The sequence below is a fragment of the Ammospiza caudacuta genome, chromosome 1, assembly GCF_027887145.1.
Source record: "Ammospiza caudacuta isolate bAmmCau1 chromosome 1, bAmmCau1.pri, whole genome shotgun sequence".
Classification (NCBI taxonomy): domain Eukaryota; kingdom Metazoa; phylum Chordata; class Aves; order Passeriformes; family Passerellidae; genus Ammospiza; species Ammospiza caudacuta.
Window position 1 is genome coordinate 103,600,985 of NC_080593.1, and position 23,043 is coordinate 103,624,027.

Here is a 23,043-nt window from a genome sequence, read left to right on the forward strand (position 1 = left end):
AAATAATAAATATGGGATCCCATACTGCCAGCAATACACTTATGGCACTGAGGGAAGAAAATTTAACTGGAACACAGCTACCTACAGCTATGTAACAAGGACAGTCACATTTCTTGCCTCTGTAAATCTTTTTTCTCTTATTCCTTTCAAAGAACTTGATTTCTCAATCTTTCAGTTTTGTACCAGCATTTGGGGACAGGGACGCTTGGTTTCACTCAGAAACAATAGAAACAAACTGTGAAGACCTGGAACTGATGAAAATAAGCCTGCCATGGTGGAGGACACAGACTTCATTTGCCATTTCCTGCTGTCATCTTTTAGCACTGTGTTTTATATCTTTATAGCTTTATGGTCTGACTTCAGGGTAGGTACTTTGCTGATAAATAACTTTATCTTTTTAACGTCTCACTTACTCATGCTGATCTGCTCAGAAGACAAATGTGGCAGAACAATCAGAAGTGCCTCTCTACAGCACTTACTGCTTTACTAACAAAGTAAAGCCCACGTTTCTTCATAAATATGTATCTACTTATAATTGGAAATGACTTAAGACCTTCTAAGCCAATATGTTGTGTCAAATATAGTTCTCATACATAACATAAATGGCCACAAGATGAATTAATCTTTGGGACCTACAGGCTGGCTCCCAGTTGTCAGGTGACTGACACTGGTCTAATCAGCTTATAAGAAGGAATGAAAACCTGTCCACACCAAATTTACTACTGGGTAACTGTAAGCAGTGCCTGTGACACAACATCTCACTTCCAACAGCAGGGAAGCTGTACTGATTCTGACAGAAGAGATACCATGACAGCACGATAAAATGCAGAAGAGCTCATACTTCTGTTAGTCCAGGCAGGAATTTCTCCCTCTCCAGCTGCCGAGAGCGATGCTCCTCAGGCTCGTCGGGCGAGTCGAGGGACAGCGACTCCAGGAAGAGGTTTTCCGTGCCGCTGCACCGGTCGCTCTCCTTCAGCTTGGACAGCGAGCGCTCGTCGAACTGGATGGTGTCAGAGTCCGAGTAGGAGCGGGAGCCCATGGGACGGGGCACGCGGAGGTTCCCCTGCGGCGCAAACGGCCGCCGGCTGCTCTCGCTCGCGTCGCACGCCAAACCAGCTCCCCTCCGTGGGCTCGCTTCCTTCTGCAGCTGGGGACGAGGCACACCAAGAGGAGCAGCAGTTACTTCTGCAGTGCATGGCATTTGGCAGGACTCATCCTTCCCCGGGAGCAAGGCACCCATGCCCTGCGGATTACAGCCCTGCCCCAGGGGTGCGCCTCTGGGGGATGCTGGCCTTGCTCTGCTGGTCCTCCACAAAGGGAGACTTCTCCAGAACTTTGAGGCCATTACTCATGGGATTTTGGGTAATTAAATGTATATATCTACAGTTTTGCTTATTTACATGTATATGTCTACATATATACACACTGAATTTATACGTATATACAAAATAATGCATCTGTCTGTAATCTGGTTTTTAAAGAAACAAATCAACACAGACTGTTATTTAAAAGCAATTTTCATATCAGTACAAGTAGATGCTGATGGAAGGGTGAGCGAATTGCCTTCTCATCAAAACAAAGGCATTTTTCTAAAACAAAGACATTTTTCTTCTGCTCAGCAACACAAAGATTGCTCTTTTATGTATACCACTTGTTTCCAGAGGTGGAAAATTATGCCTAAAAAAACGCAAAAGCTTTGTTTTATATATGGCCTAGCCTGAATGCATGGCTGAAAAGTTGAGTATTTGTACAGAACAACATTGTCAAAGGGATGAATTAAGCATGTTCCAGGAAAACGTGTATTTATAGAAGGGGCATCAAAGCCACTAACTCTACACTTTTCAAAAAGTGAACCATTAGTGAAATTGCCAATATTAAAATTAGATTATGTGATCGACTTCTCTTTTAATTGTAAATACAACAGGATGGATGAAGTAAGTGATAATTTCAAACATGATAAATGACTGCAAGAATCTGATAAGAACTCTGATGTTTTGCTCGAGCAGCATGTTTGGATTAGTGACAATAAACTGAAAATGCAAGTCATTCACTAGGGCCCTGGAAACTGAGAACCTACAAAACATATTCATCTTACTGCTCTAGTTTGGAAAAATAAACAGACATTATATTGCTTAATTTAGACCAAACCATTTTAGGTCTCAAATGATTAAATTTACACTTGAGCTGAAAACAGTGAGATTTTTTCCTTGATTCAGCTCTACAAAAAGGGAAATGCATCTTCAGTCTTTTGCTCATGATATACAAAACCTGAAACCGTTTTATTAAAAGGAGGTGTTCTATAAAGGCAGGGGTTGGAAGGCATATATCAAGAGATCCTGGGGGCCATTCCTGAGCATATGAGCAAGATTCAAAGGAAGGAGAAATGGTAATTACATGCTTTCTTTATAGATAGCTCCAATTAAAAGCCCTTCAGAGTTTTAGGGATCCTATAAGGACAATGTTCTGGAAACATTTATGAGAGAACAGTACTAATACTGCCTCACTCTCTGAACCTCAGAGAGCTGACAGGAGAATTAAAGTGACAAATATTGTCCTAACTTTTTAATAACAGTTTATAATTTTGAGTCCCCATGTGTTTATACCTTTAAATATGCAACTTTTCATACAGGTGATCTTGTGGGTTGAAATACTTGTCAGTGTGCTCTGTGCACAATTAGTTCTAGGAGTACAGGGGAGGGAGAGTCTCTAAGGGAAAATGAAGTGACAGAGTACTTAAAAAGAAAAAACAACAACTGTGAGCTCTGAAGAAAGTAGGTCATCACGTTTTTTCTATGCGAGCAGAATTCCCATCACCATCCAGAGTAAAGTACTTTATATATTTTATACATTGGTGTGACTTCCCTCTTATCATAGATGTATTATTCAGGAGCTGTGTGAAAGCAGACTGGCATAAAGCATTAGAATGAAATGTGGCACACACGCTTCTGCTATCTCTTAGACTTTGTTTCAAACATACACAGTGTGTAGTCTCCTCATCCTCAGTGTACTGCCATACATGGAATACGCACACCAAAACCCTGGGGAGTAGGACTTCAGAGATACACTAATTGTTTCCATATAAAGCAGGGCACGACGGCAAGCTGAGAGGATATTCAACTAAAAGCCTGCAAATATTTGGAAGCTTCCTGTCACACAGGGAAATGTTTGATTATAAGCAAAGATGGAGTTATGAAGTTTTGTAGGCAGGTGGCCAAGACTTCAAATGCTATTTCTGGTCATTTAGTCCTCTGAAGTTAGCTTGATATAATATTTTTTTTATTTCCCCTATTCATTGCCAATTCTGTGTACAACTCTGTTGGCACAGTAAATATAGAGTTAAAGCCCAGAGGTTTCAGAAACATAACAAAAGGAATCAGTTCCAGTACTAGCTAAAAGCTGTTTTGTAGCCTCTCCCAGAATGACACTGAGAGGTTATGTCAGGTTTTAAGAGAATTAAAAGCTAGGTAACATCAACAGGGATTTCTCCGTGGCTTTCTTCAGTGTGCCCCATTCCCAGGGAATGGAAAAAGCAGTCTTTAACCAAATTAAGTCCGTCAAGCTATTGAGGATATACTTCAAACCCCACTATTTATAAGGACAGGAAAAGAAACATCCAGATAGGTACCAGTGATTCTTCAAAGAAAAGTTTCTGTCTATGTCCTTAGTATATTGGAAAATTTTCTGAGGGTTATTTAATTCCCATTGTGCATGAAGATTCCATAAGTGGTGGTTAGAAACCAGCCCAGTCAAGATATGGAGAACTAACTAAGCACCTTCTGCCACTGAACCTTGCAAGCCAGGAGCTTTGCATGTAGAGCTTTGCTATAAGGCTCACAGGCTTTGATGGTTTTATCTTAGGAGATGTGCTACTGTGTCGCATTATAATGGCTAGCTCAAAAAGCTGCATGAAGTACACACAAAACCCCTCAGATATATAGGAGATTTAAAAATTGAGAATATTGTTTGCTGATATTTTGAAATTTAGAAGCTAAAAAATCACCCTTCTTGGTCTATAAAACCTTCATGTTTGGCATTGCCCACGCAGACCTACACTTTTAGCATTGATTTTAGAAATATCCACATGAGCATGGGATTTTCCTAAGAGCTTCTCTGTGGGTTTAACAGCCAAAGCTGAAATTGAGGTTTAGTGTTGTACTCATATTGTTTCCAGCCTAGTCTCTTTTTTTTTTTAACTTCTTGTTGCAGCTCTGACATGGGAAAATGAGACACAGACAATGAATCCTTTGCAAAAATTGGTCATGAAGTTACACTGGGCTTTCACTGATTTAAACCTGTGAGGCCACTCTGTGCTTTTCTCAAGTATAATGCTCTCTAAAGGGCATGCACAGGGCTGGTGTAATTCCATTTTTGCTGTCCTAAGGACAGAAAGCATTCAGTTAGTTGAGGACCCACAATTTCACTTGTTTCTCTTGATTTTCCTGGAATGCATGACTCAGATCTGAACAATGTTCAGTCAGAAGCGGTATTTTAACTCCCCCACATAAAACTTCATTTTTTGTGTGGCTTCCAGGCTGATAATAAATTCATTAGGTATTATTTGTCTCTAATACTAAGCAGATGAAAATACAGATAGGCATGAAAACAAAGGGGTAGGTATGCATTCCCAGATTTGCAAGTGATAACAGAGGTTTGCACAAAATTCATGTGACCAATATTCTTCTGAATATTTAGTACTGGTAACTGTGTTTGTTATCAGTCAGGGCTCTTCATGTTAACCCCTGTGTTCCTTTGCCACAGAAAAAGCATTCAGTTGAGACTGAATAGTTGCAGCAGCTGCATCTTTGGTGGCTAATCCATAGATGAACAGTCTTTTTCAGCAAGAAGCTGTGTACCAAACCCTGAGTAACTCTGTGGGTTGAGTGTTCCAGCACAGAGATGCACTAAAGCTTTCAAACAGAGTGTGTCCATGCTTGTCCAGGGTAATTGAAATGGGGAAATGACCTCTAACCTAGAGCTGATTTCTCATAAGTGGTCTTTTACAGGGATTATGAGCATTTCCCTTTTACTCCCTTGTGTATATAAATTGTTTCATAACATGAGAAACATCGATGTAGCCAAGGAAGAAAAATCATTCCTGCGCTGCTTCTTAACGCTGTCCCTTGAGCTTGGCCTGAGTGTAGTAATGGTACAATGGCCTCATTCTTTCAGGCAGGCACTGCTGACCCAGGTAAGATGACTCCTTACCTGGCGGCTCCTTACCTGCTCTATCCGCCTGAGCAGCTCCTTCTTCTGGCGGTCCCATTCCCGCCGGTCTCTGTCGAGCCTGTCCAGGAGCTCCACCTTTTCCCGGTTCCAGTTCTTCTCACTGTGCTGGATTTGCCAGCGGAGGTCCATCACCACACTGTGACTGTCAGCCAGCAGCTTCTTGTGCTCCTCTCTTTCCCTTTTAAAAGCTCCCTTTGCATCTGAACCTGTTTCTCCAGAGGTGTTCTCACTCTTCCCTTCCAGCTGGCAATAAAGTCAAATGTTACTAGGATGTTAAACTTTCTGCAATAAAAACCTGTGCCTGTCAATAGATTAAAGACCTAACTTTACAAAGCTAATGGCAGAATAATAGCAATTATTACATCTTAGGACCTCAATAAATTATCAAATATGTTCAGAATGGAAAAAGTTTTAAAATCAAGACAGTGAAAACTACAGGGAATAACTTCTCAAGCTCTACCAGTTCATGCTCCTAAGGCACCAGTTATGATCTTTCTGATGGAAATATAGGTACCAGTAATGAAGGAAACATGGAGATAAACCTCATCATTGTCTCTGAGGCAATCTCCAGGACAATGTCCCCAGCTACTGCTCTGCCTTTGTGCTCTTGCTCAGTGCACCTGAAACCAAAGGAGAGTGAATTCATCCCCTGAAGAGGTCTATCCCACAACAACCCTCAGCAGTGGTGCTCTTGTATGACTCTCCTGCCTTCCAGCAAGAGAAGGTGTTAGCAGCAGCAGCGGTAGGTGCACCAAGATCATCCCCCCATCTCTGAGCTTCTGGACCCTGAACTGATTTCAAGGGCAATTGTCTGATGCCACCTTCCCTCCCTTCTTCAATTTCATGATCAGGGGTTAGTTTAAACAGATCAGAAGAGCTGGCCCAAGGTAACAGATTCATAGGAAAATATAAGCTTCATGGGGTGTCAGGAAGTCTCTAGTTGAACCCTCTCCTTGCAGCATGGTACACTCTGAGGTCAGAATGGGTTGTACAGGACTTTGTTCAGATGGATCCTGAAAACCTCCAAGTGCAGAGATTGTACAACCTCTCTGGTCAAGCTGGGCCCATGCTGCACTGTTGTCAGAGGGAAAAAGTGCTCAATTGTTTTGCGTAAGTTCAAATGAGCGAGGAATTTATCCTTGGAATCTGACCTTCTGTTGATGGCTCAGTAGATGTGTGTGTGACTCAGAATGGGATACATCTCCATCCCCTAGCTCTGCAGGTGAAATGGAGTGAAAAGCAGCAAAAACTCATTTCCACCTCTGGAGTTAACATTGTCCTCGAAAATGAGAGGCAGCAGGTCTGCTGGGAAGCATATTACTCTAGCAGGAGAGAAGGACAACACCTTCACCTTGACCTACGTGGAAAATAAACCCTAACTTTCTGAGCAAAAAAATTTCAGACTGGATTCAGGAGTGATGCTTACTAGTTTCTGGAACAGCCTCCCCAAACAATTGACTGAGAGATTAGTGCTTGAGTTACTTAAATTGTACTGAGCTGCAGGGAACATCCTGTTACACCCACTTGCAGTGACAGGGAAATCTTAAAAACACTGGCATCTTCTACCACTAATTTCCAGGGTCCAGTTGTTTTCTTTCAAATGACTAAACAACCAAACAAAAAAAATCAATTTTGAAAGAGCAGCATCCTATTTTAACAAAGTTGACATGACATCATCTTTCTCACACTTTGTACCACATGATGATATATATGATATGATATATGATATATGATATATGATATATGATATATGATGTATGATATATGATATATGATATATGATATGATATGATATGATATGATATGATATGATATGATATGATATGACATGATAGATATTATACATTTCTATTCCCCTCAGGCATCCTGAAGCTGGACCCTTGATCATAGTCCTAGTGAGGGATTCCCATATCCTTAATGGGTCCCCTGTCCTTGATGCAAATTCTCAAAGCATATTCAGGGTTTGGCCCCTAACACTAACTCCCTAACAAGTAACACCCATTGCCCAGTAATTAGCAAGTGTTGTATGTTATTTCCAGCGTAGCGGTGGAGGTAGCAAAGAGCCTGGTAAAAGCCCCAGAAGGAAAGGTGGAAACCCCTGAGTAGGAGTGGTAGCACCACCCTGGGGTCAAACACCAACCAAAGTGGCAGCCTGGAGGCTTATTGCCCATGCAAAGGCAAAGTAGGAAAACTTGGCAGTCCTGTGGTCAGAATTTCTCCAAGTTTCATTCTTTGTTGCCATCTCGAGCTTAAGGTAAATCTGTCACCAAGATATTTCAGAAGGAGCCAAAACAGGAACTGATTTTGTTTCATTTTTCAAGTGATATATTATTCAGTTATGCTGGTGTACTGAGAAGCAATGGAACTAAGAATTTGTATCTTCTGGGAGAAGATTCTGCTTAAAATGAAAGCTGCCTCCTTCATTCTGGGAAAGCAGCCCACAGTACTGGGGCAGGAAAAGCAGTGCTCACATCTCAGCTCTGTGTGTCACAGTGAGGCTCTAAAATTTAGTAAATCCTTCTAAATGTACCACCCTTCCAACAGTGAATATTTTTATTATATTTTACTTCTCCAGAGAAGCTCTACGATTTTTCTCAAGATCTCAATGTACTAATTCTCCCACCCCTTCCCTCTTCAATGTGTAAAATAAGAGCTTTTATGTCATCAGCTTCGGAAATAAATTCTTGTGGGTTTTTTGTTGATTTGTTTTTATGCTGCTTCAGAGTACATCTGTGTACTGTCATATATGACACAGAAGCACCTGGCACCATGTTTTATACAAATATTTCTAACATATCCCATGGCAGGTAATGAGAGCTTTCTCTTCCATCACTAACCAGTAGCTTTGAATGGCTGGTTTAATATCAATATATTGATCTATCACTTCAGTGTTGTTTAATCACTCTTTTCTCTGCTATAAATCAAATACTGCAGCTGTTAACACACCAAGGCACAGTGATGAACTAATTGTGAGCATGCCAAGCACAAGACATTTTTCTCTTCAATAAATACAGACACCCACATCTCTCATTACCACAGCTGATACATCACCACCCAGCTCTGCTGAGAAAATACAGCAAGAGGTTTGGTTCCTTTGTTCTCACCCACATCACGCAGTGCCCACTGCATGGGTCCTTGTACTGGGACAACTGGAAATCCAAGAGGCAACTCAAGTGGCAAAGTTTTGATCAGCCTTCAGGTGAGGGCTGGACACCAGGATAAAATGCATGACTAAAGTCTCTTTTCAGTTTGTCGTAAATTGTCGCCATGATATTTTCTGAAAAATCCCTTTGCCCGGATTTTTCTCCTGAGAAGCTGAGAAGCCTCAGAGGAAAAGAAAAACAATAATTATCTGCTGCTGTGGAATGCAACAGGTGCATCTTTGATTGGTCCATGTTGGTTGTTTTTAATTAATGGCCAATCACAGTCTGACTGTCTCAGACTCTCTGGGCAGTCACAAGATTTTATTATCATTCTATTCCTTTCCTTGCTAGCCTTCGGATGAAATCCTTTCTTCTATTATTTTAGTATAGTTTTAATATATCATTTTTTTTAATATAATATGTCGCAGACATTTTTATGAAAAGTCCTTTATTTAAGATTTTTCGTCTTGAGAAGCTGAGAGGCCTCAGGAACAAAATGTAAACATTGATTATCTGCTGCTGTGGAATGCAACAGGTGGACCTTTGATTGGCCCATGTTGGTTGTTTTCTAATTAATGGCCAATCACAGCCCAGCTAGCTTGGACAGAGAGTCCAAGACACAAACCTTTGTTATCATTCCTTTCTATTCTATTCTTAGTTAGCTTTTTGATGAAATCTTTTCTTCTATTCTTTTAGTATATTTTTAATATAATATATATCATAAAATAATAAATCAAGCCTTCTGAAACATAGAGTCAAATCCTCATCTCTTCCCTCAACCTAAGACCCCTGTGAACAAGGTCACAATAATATATATCATAAAATAATAAATCAGCCTTCTGAAGCATGGATTCCAGATTCTCATCTCTTCCCTCATCCTGGGACACCTGGGAACACCACCAGATTCAGTGAGGCCTGAGTGAGGAACATTGCCAGAGTAAATTTCCTGTTTCATTAAGCGCCTCAGCTGTCCTTTCCAGGTGTTGGACTCAGGGCACGTTACCTGTTGGAGGCGGCACTTGAGCTCAGTGGTTTCCACCTCCCAGGCTGCCTTGTGCAGGGCGTACTGCTGCTGGAGGCCCTGGCGCTCCCGCTCCTCGTCCCGCAGCTCCGAGCGGAACTCATCCAGCAAACCCTTCAGAGCGTTCAGCAGCTTCCGGTTTTCACTCGCCTGCCACAACAAAGCAGACAAAATGCTGTCATTGCACGCTGGCTTTAATCCCCAGCTTCATTTTTTTAGGATGAAAAATGACTGTGCGTCCACTGCATGGGAGAGAAAGTGCCTGGGCTAACTTTTGCATGAGAAAACTAAAAATAGCAATGTCTTCTCTGTCAACAGGCTGCTCAGGAAGTGGTTGAGTCACCATCCCTGGAGGTATTTAAAAGATGTGTGGATGTGACATTTTGGGATGTGGTTTAGTAGTGGAATTGGCAGTATTATGTTTACAGTTGGACTTGGTGATCTTTTCCAACCTAAATGATTCTGTGATTCTCTTCTCGTTAGGCCTAGTGCTGATGCTTCCTGAAAGCCAAAAGTACTTAAGTTACTCTGAAAAAGGCACTAAGCATCTTTCTGGACTGAGGACAACATTAATAACTTTTTTTTTAATACTGTAAACCAAAGCCGAAGTATCATTCCTGAGGTTTGTTGGATAGTTACATGTCTGTCTCACACATACAGTTGTTGCGCTGTATCAAATGCCAAATATTTGTATACTGCATAAAAAGAAAGGGGATAACTTTTCAATGTTTTTGTATTATCAGATAAAGCTGATTAGAGAAATACAGCGAGGCTTTGAGCTGAGTATCTCAGCTAAGGTGTTTAGTAGTCTGTACTTTATATTCCTGCTCCACACCAGGCAGCTGCACCCAGGTCAGCTTTGCAGCAGCACCTTCTGGGTACCACAGGCTTGAAGGCCAGGGAGGCCACTTTTCCTCTTTCAGAGAGGATCAAAGCCCCATTCATGTTCTGTTGAGAGTGTCATGGCCATGCTGAAAATATTGTCAGAGCTCTTGTGGTAGCCAGAAGCCAAGAGTGGAGCTAAGCTGAAAGTCTAGCCCAGAGCTGACATCACATATTCTTACTCAAATCTTTTTTTTTTTCCTTAATTTTGGCATTTACCTTCTGCACATTCTCTGATCACGTGCAAAATCTGCCATTTTTATGTTAAATATCAAAACACATTTTCTAAATATTCATTCTGGATTTGTAAAAGAAAATGTTCCCCACAATTCTTTTTTTGCAGTCATTGAATCAGAAAACAGAAATATATGATTCATTTGTCCAAAATTTAAATCAAATATTCCCAATGAGTGTCTCAGACACCAGGGAGTAACCAGAGATTATATCTGACAAGTTATCCTGACTAGAAAACACTTATGAAAATTATACTTGACTAGCAGACACAGCAAGGGGCAGAATAATTGGAAAGCTTACTCAAAAAATTCAGCATTTAATTACCTGGTTCTCAGGAATGTGTTAACTCCATTGGGAAGGCTTAACTCAAATTAGTTGTCTCCATCCTTGCATGATAGTCTAATCATTTTTTTTTTATATTTGTTTTAAAAGTGAAGGCTTCCTGCATTCCCTCTTATTTGGTATTTCATGAAGTAATTACATGGAGGCTTCTTTGAAGACAAGTCAAGTAAACGGAAGTATGCAAAAAATCTAAATAATTGTCATGTGCCTTTTTCAATGGCAATACTTACCAAATTTTATGCAGACAACTAAGCTGACTTCATATGCTCATCAGATTTTTGGCATCACTGAACCCACCTCATCCATTTTTGTATTCACTAATTATACATGCCAAGGTGCCTTTTTTCTTTAAAAAACAAACAAACATGGTCTACTTTTTCCAAGCCATTTGATCCATCAGCAAAAGTATGCTAGATGTAGGGAAATGACTGCAGGTGCTCACTGACTGACCTATCTGGGCTAATGAAAAGTGATGCTGTACAAGATGGGGTTTTGCAAGAAACATACCCACAGAATCAGAATTAATTCCATTAACATTTAATGCCAATTAGCAGTTTCCTGCTATCCAGTAGCAGTCTCCATCATGCATATAAGATCACCTACTATTCAATATGCAATGAGATTTTATGTTTCCGCTATGCATTTTTATTCTACCACCTAATTAAGGCTAAATTCTACAAACATTTCAAGCCCCTTGTGTAATAATCAGAATAAGAATTCCTTTGAAGTTTTGCCCTTAATGCCACAACAGGAGCTGCTGGGTATTGGAGGCATCAAAATCTGGTCTCATCCTCTTTGGAAACCCTGACTCCAAATGTCTGGGAAGCTTTCATTCAAGAGCCATGTTATGTGTTTTCTGGTGTGCTGTACAAACCTTTCTCTGGCAAAGCAGTCAAAAGGCTCCACAAGAGAAGTGAGGCAGAAGAAAAGCAAAACCTAATGACACCAAAGCAAGTTACAGCTCTCATTCCTGTGCATGCATCTGATAATTTTATATCCTATAAAAATTGGTTTGCAAAGAAAGAAGATATGAACTAGTTCATAAAGGAGACAAAAGAGCCTCATTGCAGGTTTGTAGCCTATTGTGTTGAGGGCATTTCTTATTTCTAGGGGCATTACATCAATGTCACTGTGATGAGATAAGTACCTCAGGTGCCCCCTGGCTTGCTGGGATTTTAATTACCTTGCCAATATAAATCCAATTTTGGTTACATACTTTGTACTCCTGCAGAGAAGTCTCTTCTGCATGACTCTGTATTTATAGTCTGCAGCTGGAGAAGTCTGTGAAATTATTTTTTTCTCTTTTGCCAAACTGGAGTGATTTTGGAGAGCAGAGAAAGTACTTTTGAACAAAGTGCGCTCTGAAATACAATGTTTACATCTAGCCATGCTTTAGATTTTGTTGACAAAACAGCTTTTTCATAAGACTAAGTCCTGTAAACACTCAACAAGTATTATTATAGTCTTCCCCTTCCTTTCAGGCATGTTGCACAGCAGAAATTTGGCATGGCTGTGATTCTCTGAACAGTCTTCCATGCAAGGAGATGACTCTTTAGCTCCTCAGCTGTTTCTAAAATTTAAAGCTTAGAGGAATCTCACTGATTCACAGCTGATCTAAGACAAGATAATTACAAAGGCTAAAACAAGATAATTAAAAAGGCCTTACAGAAGTTTAAAGACTTGTATCCATAGCTCTGGATTTATAGAAAAAACAGCTGACAACAAACAAAACTTTTATGCAGCAAACTCCAGTTAAATTCCAGAATACTGGAGCATTTACTAAGTTGAGTCAACCACAGAAACAGGAGCATCCAGCTCTAGAAAAGTTTTGGACAAGAGCAGTTTGGTTGTGCTTTCAATCACAATTCATTTTTCTCTGAGAATTTCCCTTGAGAATTTCACTGAAGACTTCAGCCACAGGCTGGTATTACAACCAGTTTAGTAGAGCAGTCAATTAAAAACACAAGGTCAGGAGCCTAAACAGCAAACCAGAACCGTGTATTTTTTCTGTCTAATCACAGATCTAGGCAAAAGATAAGCTGACTCTTGGTGCAACCCATTTCAGTATATTCAGGCCTTAATGACTGTTCCTTTGGCTTTTCTCTCAGCTAAGCTTTGAAAACAAACATTGTATGAAAAAAAAGAGATTTATTGGGGATTTTCTTGACACTCCTCCCAGCAACACTACTGTATTGTTTTTTAATGCTTTTTCCACTGGACCACAGATAAACTCTCTACTCCTTATTCCCTTATCTTACACCATCTAACAGGCATAGCACCCTTCATACTCAACTGAAACAAAGCTCTTCCTTTATCCACAGGCTGTTCTCCTCTGCTGTCCAACTTGCTTGATTATCTCTTAAATACAAACAAACTTCCAGCCTGGCTCTTAACCTTGCCTGGCACTTCCTGCTGTGTCCCCCAGCTACCAGCCAAGGGACAATGTCATACAGGAAAAGATGAACTGACCCCTCTCAGATCTACTCTGCCTCTTAGCAGCTTACCTTTTTCCTTCCCTTTCCACTCTGCCTTGCCTATATCTCTCCACAGTGTCCAAATAAAAATCCCAGACAAGCCAGACTTTTTTCAACCAGCTGAGTATCTCAAATCATAGCAATATAAAATTAAAAGTTACATGTTGAGATTATGTCCTTTGGGTTTATATTTTTTCTCAAAACAATTCCACTTTCTAGGCAGGGTAAAAAAGTCAGCAGCAAGAGTGCAGTCTGAAAACACAAGCCATTAAATATTAACATTAAATGTTAAAAATAAATATGGGTAACCTCAGGTTACTGTAAGCCCTTTCTTTTTTCTGACCTAGTTATCTCAGCCACTCCTAGACTAGCTAAAAGTTTCATTCTTGATGTGAAGTAAGTGCTGATGCATTTCATCTTGGAGCTTGTCAGGCAGATCCAGCAGCTTTGGGTTCTTCTGGAAAGGTGCAAACCTTGGAGACTTTCAGCTGCACCAATCATTCCAAATTCCCTGTATAAACAGTGTTTTTTCCGGTTATGGACTTAAGGAACCTGCAGAAAACCCTTCAAAACTCAGTGTGCTTTTCAGCACAGCCGTACTTGTGAGAAGATGCCATAGTGTGTGCAAGCAGAGCAAATTATAGTGCTTAAAATGAGAAATATTTACAAACTTATTCTTGCAGTGTTGAAATAACACTTTTTTCTGGTTGGGAAGCAAGGAATCTGTTCTATCCTGACAAGTTCATTTGGATATCAAGCACTATTTATCATCATGGGGAGTACCAAGTGGTCAGTTCCTATAGATCTATTCTTCAAGCAAGATTAGCTGGAACTGCTGTGATGTATATAAAAATGAATTATAATCAATTTACTGCCCATTTCTGCCACCTTAACTGAGATTAATGTCTAAGCAATGATTATTTCAAAGAGTACATAATTCATTTGAATGTTCTTGGTTATTTTAAGAGTCCTATATGGAAAGTTAGTACATGATGGAGTTTGTAAAGAAACAACATTTTGGTATATATTTATTTTACTAATTCCAGAATAAAGCAGTCCAGCAGATGGAATGCAATCAGATGATGTGATCCTGAGCATCTCTTGCATGGCCTTCTACAGTCTTTAACCAGCAAAGTTTGCTGAGAGGAAGACAGTGGTGGGTCTGCGTGACCAGCAAGGTAGAAAATGCCAAACCAATCAAATGAATACTAACTTGGTAGCACTCTTCACAGAAAAGAATAGTTAGAGAATATCCTTTTTATAGGATAGAGACTTTCTGTTGCCTGCTGTGACACATAGGCAGTCAGAAAACAGGTTGTTCATAGTCATGAGGGTCTGGGGAATTCAAGGTGAAGAGCTCAGAGGCAAAGAGACACAATCCCCAGGCCTGCAGTGGCTCCAGCCGAGTATTGTGATCATAGGGAGCACATGTTTGCCTCAGAGCTGTCACTGAGGAGCAGGCTCCCAAGTCAAAGGCTTGGATAAAGAAGGGATATCAGAAGACTGAAGATTCTTTTACCCCCGAATTTGTTTTTCACATAGAATTCTTGCTCCATTCTATTTATGATTGCAAATAAATCCATGTAATGGGATGGTCTCATACGAATGGTTTTCATTTAAAAAAATATAATAAATCTGTCTTCTTTTTCTATTTGTATTGTTACAAATAGATTAGGACAGTTAGTACAAATAGATTAGGATAGTTAGTATATTAAATGTACAAAGGAAAAAGCTAGGATATATGGCAGTGCTCTGACACACAGTCAGGGTACAGGAGATGCCAAGGAAAAGTTAATATGATTTGATTTCAGGCTTTTAAAAACAAGCCCAGTGACAGGAAGGAACTCTTACACTGTTTTCCCATCATCTCTAAGGGAAACATTAAATACATGTGCTAGTTTCTTAAATTATTTAAAGGAAACAAAATCACATGTTCTTGCTAAAAGCTTGACAGTAGAGTACAATAGATGTGCTCAGACAAGAGGAGCCTGTAAATTCTGCAAACCATCACATACTGATAGATGTTTCTGGGCAAGCAGCCACAAGAGGAAATAGGATTTTTCACTGATAGCATCTGTCAACAGAAGAACAGTAATCACGTGGCTCGTGATTAAATTTAAATATAAACATAATGGATGAAATCTACTGTAATTGCTGTGTAGCTAGAAGTCTTTACACAAGTATGATTCTAGGTGATTTAATACAGCAGCACAGAACTCTCTTGAAAAACCCACAGTTTCCATTCCCAGGGCAAGATATACAAATGGTGTAGTACCTGCTTCTGCTGCTGCAGTAACTCTGCAGTCTGCAGCTGTGGTCCATGATCAGTGCTCTCCGTGGTGGGATGCTGGGAGAAATCTGCCAGAGCAAACACAACATCCTCTTCCTCCTCCTCTCGCTCTGCATCATTTGCCTTCTGCTCAGGCTGAATGCTGAAGTCTGGGAGGGGCTCAGGGTGCTCAATCTAGAATGCAAGAACACAGGAATGCAGGAACACAGGAATGCAGGAACGCTGGAACACGATTTTCCCATTTACCTCTGGGACCAGAAATCCACTGAAGGACTAAGGGAAGGGACTGCATCTCTGTGGTGGCATGTATTGACCTCAACTCAGGCCACAGCACGGATCTTTGGGTGATACACCACCTACTGAGTATGTGAACACACCACTATGCAGGCCTGCAACACCAGGGGTTGATGCAGCTGGGATAGGTCTAATGTCACATGATGGATATAATCCATCACACACTAATCAAGAACTATACAAGACACTGGTGCATTGTGTGATGAAGTAATGGAGATTAGGAAGTATCCAAATCTATCACTTCATTTTCTGTAAAGTGTGAGCAAAACACGACTCCAATAATGACTAAAGCTGGGCTGGTAATAAATTAACCAGTCAAAAAATCCAAACAGTCAATAAATGAAAGCTTTTAGGTATTAGAAGATGAGCTAATTTACACAGAAGCAAATTAACACAGCTGAAGTAAAGTAGAAGCAAATTATTTTTAAATAGATACTCATCTCTTGTTTCTGGCTCATATTACCACAGCAGATGAATCTAAAGATGTTCATCAACCATTTATCTAAGAATACAAAACATTGGAGTATTCAGCTTAGGCACACTCCAACCAGACCTGAAAGATTACTTGTACTGCCAAATGCAGCAAACCTTGAAAAACACTACATATAAAAGGACCAGAAATATTGAGAAAAATTACTTTGATGCTTACCAAATGGCTTCAGAATTGCATGAACCTGCAAAACAAATCTATTGTTCTCAAGAATTTAGTGAAAATGACAGAATTGGAAAACATTTTTTTTTTTTCCTTTAGCTAAGAAGCAAATGGTAATCCTGGGTGTGCAACTCAACACTTCCTTCACAGTGCGTGTTGGCTGGCAACCACACCCCTGCTGAGATGTGTCAGCTTGGGGATTCCAGGTTGTTATGTACTTCTGAAATTCCTGATCTTGATTTAGCCTCTACTTAGAAATGCACCATGATGACGACCGATGTACTGCTGCTGACGGCGACAGACGTGTGTGTGGAGAAGGGGAACAAATAAGGATGATTCACTGTAAGTTCCCACATGAAGCTGTATAATTCTACTGCCAACACAGAAACAGAGCTTCCCTCCATCTGTGTTGCTGAAGGCTTTGTAAAGAACACACTGCGCACAGGATGAGAAAAACAACAGCACTCATTCATCTAAACAGATTTGACTCCCTCACCTTGCTAATGTGCTTTTTTTCTTTCAAAAAATTACTCAGGAGTCATATCTTTGAGACCTAATTAATTTTTCATTTACTCTGTGAGAGTATTTTAGGACCAGCTGTTTGTACTAGTTAAGGGTTTTGCTTTAAAGATGGGTGATCTGTAACATATCATGCAGAGTATAGCTCAGCACAAGCCAACACCAGCTTCATGTTTAATTTGAATCCCCTTCCAACGTATGTGCAATTTGAAGGCTGCTGGTGCCCCATCACATTTCAAGTCTACACTTGAAGAAGGGAGGTCCCAGTTCTCATCTGGGTTATTAAGGTGGGACATTTACCTCTAATGTGTCCTCCCCTTCCTCCTCCATTCGCTTGCCTTGCCGCCAGTGTTTCAGCAGCCACTTCAGTTTGACGTACAGGAGAAAGGTGTCCTGCTTGAAATGCCTGAGTTCCTGCTGCAGCAGATTCTTCTCCTGACTCCAGGTCTTCTCCTCCAGTTTGTTCTGCAAAGTCAAGCTCTGCACTTCCAAGTCTTTTCTCCGCAGGGTCTGCAGATGCTCCTCCTCCAGCTTTAATGGAATAACAGGCAACATGTCAACAGAGTGGTGTCCTGGGGCAGTCTCCAGGAGCTGTTCTTCACTGGGTGAAACAAACTGAAATCTCTAATTTTCACCAGTAGTGAGCAGCTATTGAGTTTGGCTCAATAAGTTCTTCAGCAGTTATGACTGCTGAGGAAATTAGAGGATAGCAGATGATAAGCTTTTCTTAGATAACCATATGAAAGTAACCTGCTGTGGAAGTGGATATTTACTTCAAAGATGCACAAGAGCTCTGAAGCTGGTTAAACATTTTACACCACTCACATTTTCCTCCCTCTCTTGATTGTATCTCTGCAGTAGGTTCCCAGCAGAGGCACCAGCCCACAATGCTGCACATATCACACCTATTAAATGCATTTGCAGCCATTTGTACAAGGTGGGACCACAGCTGCCCTTCAGAAAACCCAGAATATTTGCCTTGCAACTTCCCCCCACAGGCACAGGTTCAATCTGTCCACAGTTGCTAAGTCTCCCTCTGCCTCTGGAAGGGCAACACTTCTGAAGAAAACAGCTCCAGTACCTCAGATACCACTACTGGTCCCTCACTTCTTGCAGTTCATACTTGAAGGCATCTGAATGATACCACAGTAAACAGTCTCTCATTCTGGTATGACTTTATCTGGGACACAAGCAGGAACTGAAGACACAGGAACAGACTGCAACCCAGCATTTGACATGTCTCAGCCTTAGTGTACTAAAATCACCGAGAAAAGCTCATTTTTTAGAGGACATGTATAACTACACCTGTTTCAATGCAAGGCCACCTGAAACGTCATTCTTTAAATGTGACCTTCCCTCAATATATTAAAAAATCAAACCATGGCATGACTTGCACCCAACAGAACTTGTACAAGTTAGTTGCACAATATCTCATATTGTGCATAGATGAGAAAGTGTTTCACTTCAACCAAGCTGTGGCTTCTTCATAGATGAAGAAAATGCAGATGGAAAATGAGTACAGAGTCACTGTTTACAGATGCCAGTTTCTGTTTTCCATTCTGCAGAACAACAGCCCCTCCTTTTCCCAACCAGCTCCATAGATAAAATCTATAAAAGCCACAGTACACTTATGACCACAACAATCCAAACCACTGGAACACGCCCTGCGACAAACAATGCTCACATAAGAATAAAGAATATTTCAGGGATTAGGACTCCCTAGCAATAAATACCGCTGAGAAATACATGTTTGATTTTCATGGCAACTTCGAGATGCTTCTGAAATAGGCTACCAGTCCATATGAGATAGTTTCCTAAGGACTTGCCTGCCTTCTGAATGATGTGCTCCAGCATAATGCAAATTTTTAGTGTCTATGCTACTATGCCTTAAAAAGTTCCTGATTAAATTGAAATTATTTACAGTAGTGGCTAGCTTAAATGTGTACCTTAAAATGAAGTTTAAAGGCAGTCTTGAACAAAATTAGCCATAATGGCCCAAAAAAACTTACACACTACTCCTAATAACACTCATGGAGATTATACACTGCTAGCACACATCAATTTGATTCCATTAAACATTCCTAAAAATGAAAAAGTAAAAGAAGAGCTGATTTTAATTTTTTTTTTTTACAGAAAGAAAGATGTACATTTGGTGTTGATGACCATTCTTTCACCAAATAAAGTTATGGTTAAATACAGCAAAAATCTGAGTAATTTCCACCAGAAATCCTGGAAAGTGATAAAAAAAGGAACATTATCAACAGAACAGGCATAATCTGGAAAAAAAAATGAAGAATCCAGAAGATGCTTTTATTCTTCTATTTCTGCTGGCCATCAACATGAACAGCTAACTTTGATTTTGGTGTGTTTTTCATCATTTTGACAAGCTGTTATATTTCAAACCCCTGTGGTCATGAATTCTTGCAGAAGACCCTAGTGGAGGTAGATTCATAGAGTGCTATGCTTTTTCAATGGATAGCAATTGCAAAAGAAATGAACTTTAAGAGACAGGCATAGCTTCCAAAAAGCTTTCACAGCTGAGGCAACTAGGAAGGAAATCAATTGACTGGTTGCCTTTAAGAACTCCAGTGGAAAGCTCCTGTGGAGATCAACTGGAAATTAAAGCTAGTTATGGAAAAAAGAGAGATACCACTTGGGCATAAAGAGATTAGTTGGCACACGGAAAAAATTCTTTACAGTATGCAACAATTATGCTGAATTTAGTCCATGAAGTAAATTTAAGAAGAAAACTTGAGTTAAGAGCCAAACAGCCTGCAGAAATTAGCAGCAGATTTTTTTTGCCCTAGGAGCTAGAGATCAGAAAACGATTGACTAATCTGTTCCGGCCTTCAAAAGAGCAGGGAGAGCTCATGTAAAAAAATATGATTTATTCACCAGCTATTAATAAGAAGATTGGAAGTACTGAGTACTGAGAAATACAAGAATGAATGCCCTGATTTGTTTCTCAGCTATGTGCACATAGCATCTCCTCTGACTTCAGAAAAGTGCTGGATTTTACCTCAGCCAGGAGGAGTCAGGATAAGGTACGGAGCCAAACTGAGCTCCCAGGGATCCAACACTTGCTTGCCCAGCTCACAGAGAGCTGAAGGGTGACAGAACTCTCCATGCAGTATTCCACGTCTCTACCATGATTTCCTCTGCAGAGGGGAGGACAAAAATTCTGTCCACCAAGCAGAGAAGCCAGATTCACAGTGGCAAAATGGGCTTGAGTTTAGATTTCCCCAGATTCCAGATTCTTCATTTACTCAGAGGAGGTCGCACAGGCACAGCCATGTTCCCACAGTCCTGACAAACAAGGCTCACGTCACACATCATGGTCATGCGTCTCTCCCGGCAGGTGGGTTTGGTATTTACCTGGATGATCCTTTCTGAAAACTTTTCTTGCTCCTCTCGGTGAAGTCTTGTCTCCTGCTCAAGCTGAGCCTGAAGCTCCTGTATCGATACATTCTGTACAGGTAAAACATGGGAATCCCTGAGCTGATCAGCAGGACAAAGGGAAAGGTTTAGCAGATAATGTGTCTCAGGGGTGTAAAATAAAAATGAAAAAGAAAAGAGCCATGGGACAGACATCTGCACAACTCAAGATTATCAATAGTTAAAACCAAAGCACAGTGTGCAAATAAATAACAATGTCCTAAATCTGTGTGGGAATTTCCTGTGTGGCTTCTTCTGAAAACTAAAGCTGGAATGCTGATGTTACATATTGGATATTCTCTTCAGGCCTCTGCTCTGGATTTGGACTTGATAGCTGAAACTCCTGTTTGCAGGATTATGTATTTGGTGGTGCATTTTTTCATCATAATCAAAGCTGTAAAATTGTAACACCTCTGCACAAGATTAATCTAATGCTTGCATGTTGAACCTAACTATTCATTTGCAACAGTTTTGATAGGGCAGTAAATGCAATAGCATTTATTAAACCAAGTATACATAAGATCCCTTTCTTCAGATACAAGACAGTTCTTTGCACAAGTCAAATTCACTCTGTGATTTCCAGTCAAAATAATTACAACAAAAATGTCACAGTGATAAGCTGTGTGAGCCTGAGATCTGACCAAAATAATTAGGTATCCCTTCTTTCAGGTCCAATACTGTTTTAATCTTAATCTCTTCAATTTTATGTTCTCATTAAGTTTGGCATCCCATCAGCTTTACTCCTGAAAGTTACTTAACTCAAAAATAAAGACCCAAGAAGGCAGAGTCAGATCTCATTATTTATACTACAGTAATTAATCTTGTGGCACTTATATTTCTGATCAGAACTTTCTGTGCCCTTCACTTTGTGTCTCTCACATTGGTGCCAAAGCTGATTTATCTGTACAAAAGTGATGCTCGGCTGGATGCCATCCTCTTCACGTGTGTGACCACAGAAAGCACCACAGCACCAAACTCCCACTTCCCAGAGCAAAATTGTACTTCATGACAGGGTTGCTTCAGGCTTCAAAGTGCAATCCCAAGTTCACAGCTGGCCCATGTCCTGCGTGCTCCAGCCTCAGCAGCTGCAAGGACACAACAAAGGTCGTGGGACTGCTCTCCTGGGCTGCATTGCCATTTCCCCAGCCCCTGCATCCATCTCCTCGCCACTCCTCCCACCTCCCACAGCAAAGCCAGCAGCTGCTGCTGTTCAGGCCACACTGCCCTTGTTGGAAGATTTTGGTTATTCAAAATGTAGTTCTCCCTGGAACAGACACTCGTCACCCCTCTGCTAGGGAAAAATGAGATAAGGCAAATGGAAGTATCCCAAACACTACCTGCAGGACCACACTCTGCTGGAAACCAAAGCGGACCTACACAGACTTTCTGGGCCCTATCAGTTCCTTCTTTACTTGAGTCATTTATTGACTTGTGCATGTCTGTTTTGTACCTGAGGAAAAGACACTTCCATCCCTCTGAAAGGTACACATAAAGTGACTAAGAGAACATTATCTGCCTTATCAATTTCATCTGTCTCTGTAATGTATCTGCAGACATTTTGTAGTGCATAAGGTCAAAATCTGGATTTGAAAAGAACTGCTTGTGATGGGATTTGTCAGTTTTGCACAATCATTTGTAAATTCTTTATTTAATTTTCTCATGCAATAAAGGAAAAATTACTTTCATCAGGAATTTCTGCATTATTTTATTCTGATCAGGCTTCCTTAGGAATATGCCAAACAAAAACCAATGTATCAGTTCATTCATGTATAATTAAAAAAATAAATTCGTTCCTTCCCTTTATGAATTCAAAATTATCAACCCATGCAATTTTTTTACAAACATGTAGCCCATGAAAAGCCAAATTTCAAGAAACTTCAGTGCTAGGATTATGTGGGAACTGTTGGAATTACTGAAAAGAAGTGAAATATATCATGAAGGCAGATGCAGTATTAAATGCATGCTAAGGCAAAATCCCATCATGACTGCTTTGTCTCTTTAAGGACAACATATTTTTGTAAGTCCTAAAGTAAATTTGAGTTGGAAAGCAGCTAGTGCATGAATGAAGAGCTGCACACCTTTTCCTTTCCAATGCAACCTGAGAACTCTTCACAGTCTATAATAATTTATAATGTCATTTCTACCAGAGGCATTGGGATAGCTTCACTGCTGAAATCATGGAAGGTAAGGCTGTTTAAGTGCCTAACAGATTGCTGCTAAAACAATCTATTAGGATCATGAAAGAATAATACTTATAAATGTAAAATGGAATATTTGTGTTTGCAGTTCAGGTACCTGATACTGCTCTGATGGATGTCTGGATGCTCATATGTGGAAATCAGTCCCCTACCATACAACCAGCAGGCTGTAGTCTATGGCACAACTGTGGTTTTGTTTTGTTTTAAAGGAACATTACTACAAAATGGACACAACAGTTGATAACCTGTTACATTCCATTCTTTGCTTCCTTTGCTCTCATGAAGGAGTGTGCTACACGAGGAACAGGAGACACCCCGAACACGACGGCCACT

General features: G+C 40.4%; 1 protein-coding gene across 8 annotated transcripts in view; it reads right to left on the minus strand.

Annotated features, from left to right (window-relative positions):
- The window catches only part of MTCL1 (microtubule crosslinking factor 1), a 102,467-nt gene that overhangs the window by 12,479 nt on the left and 66,945 nt on the right, over positions 1-23,043 (minus strand). For 5 of the 8 annotated variants that reach the window (XM_058804255.1, XM_058804281.1, XM_058804262.1 and 2 more), the window contains 6 exons: positions 20,453-20,545; positions 17,378-17,608; positions 15,598-15,786; positions 9,373-9,540; positions 5,221-5,469; positions 842-1,147 (listed from right to left, as the gene is read on the minus strand). In XM_058804255.1, the coding sequence (XP_058660238.1) occupies positions 842-1,147; positions 5,221-5,469; positions 9,373-9,540; positions 15,598-15,786; positions 17,378-17,608; positions 20,453-20,545 (1,236 nt within the window). The remainder of the gene's footprint in view (positions 1-841; positions 1,148-5,220; positions 5,470-9,372; positions 9,541-15,597; positions 15,787-17,377; positions 17,609-20,452; positions 20,546-23,043) is intronic. The other 3 variants (XM_058804293.1, XM_058804288.1, XM_058804301.1) reach the window with 2 other exon arrangements.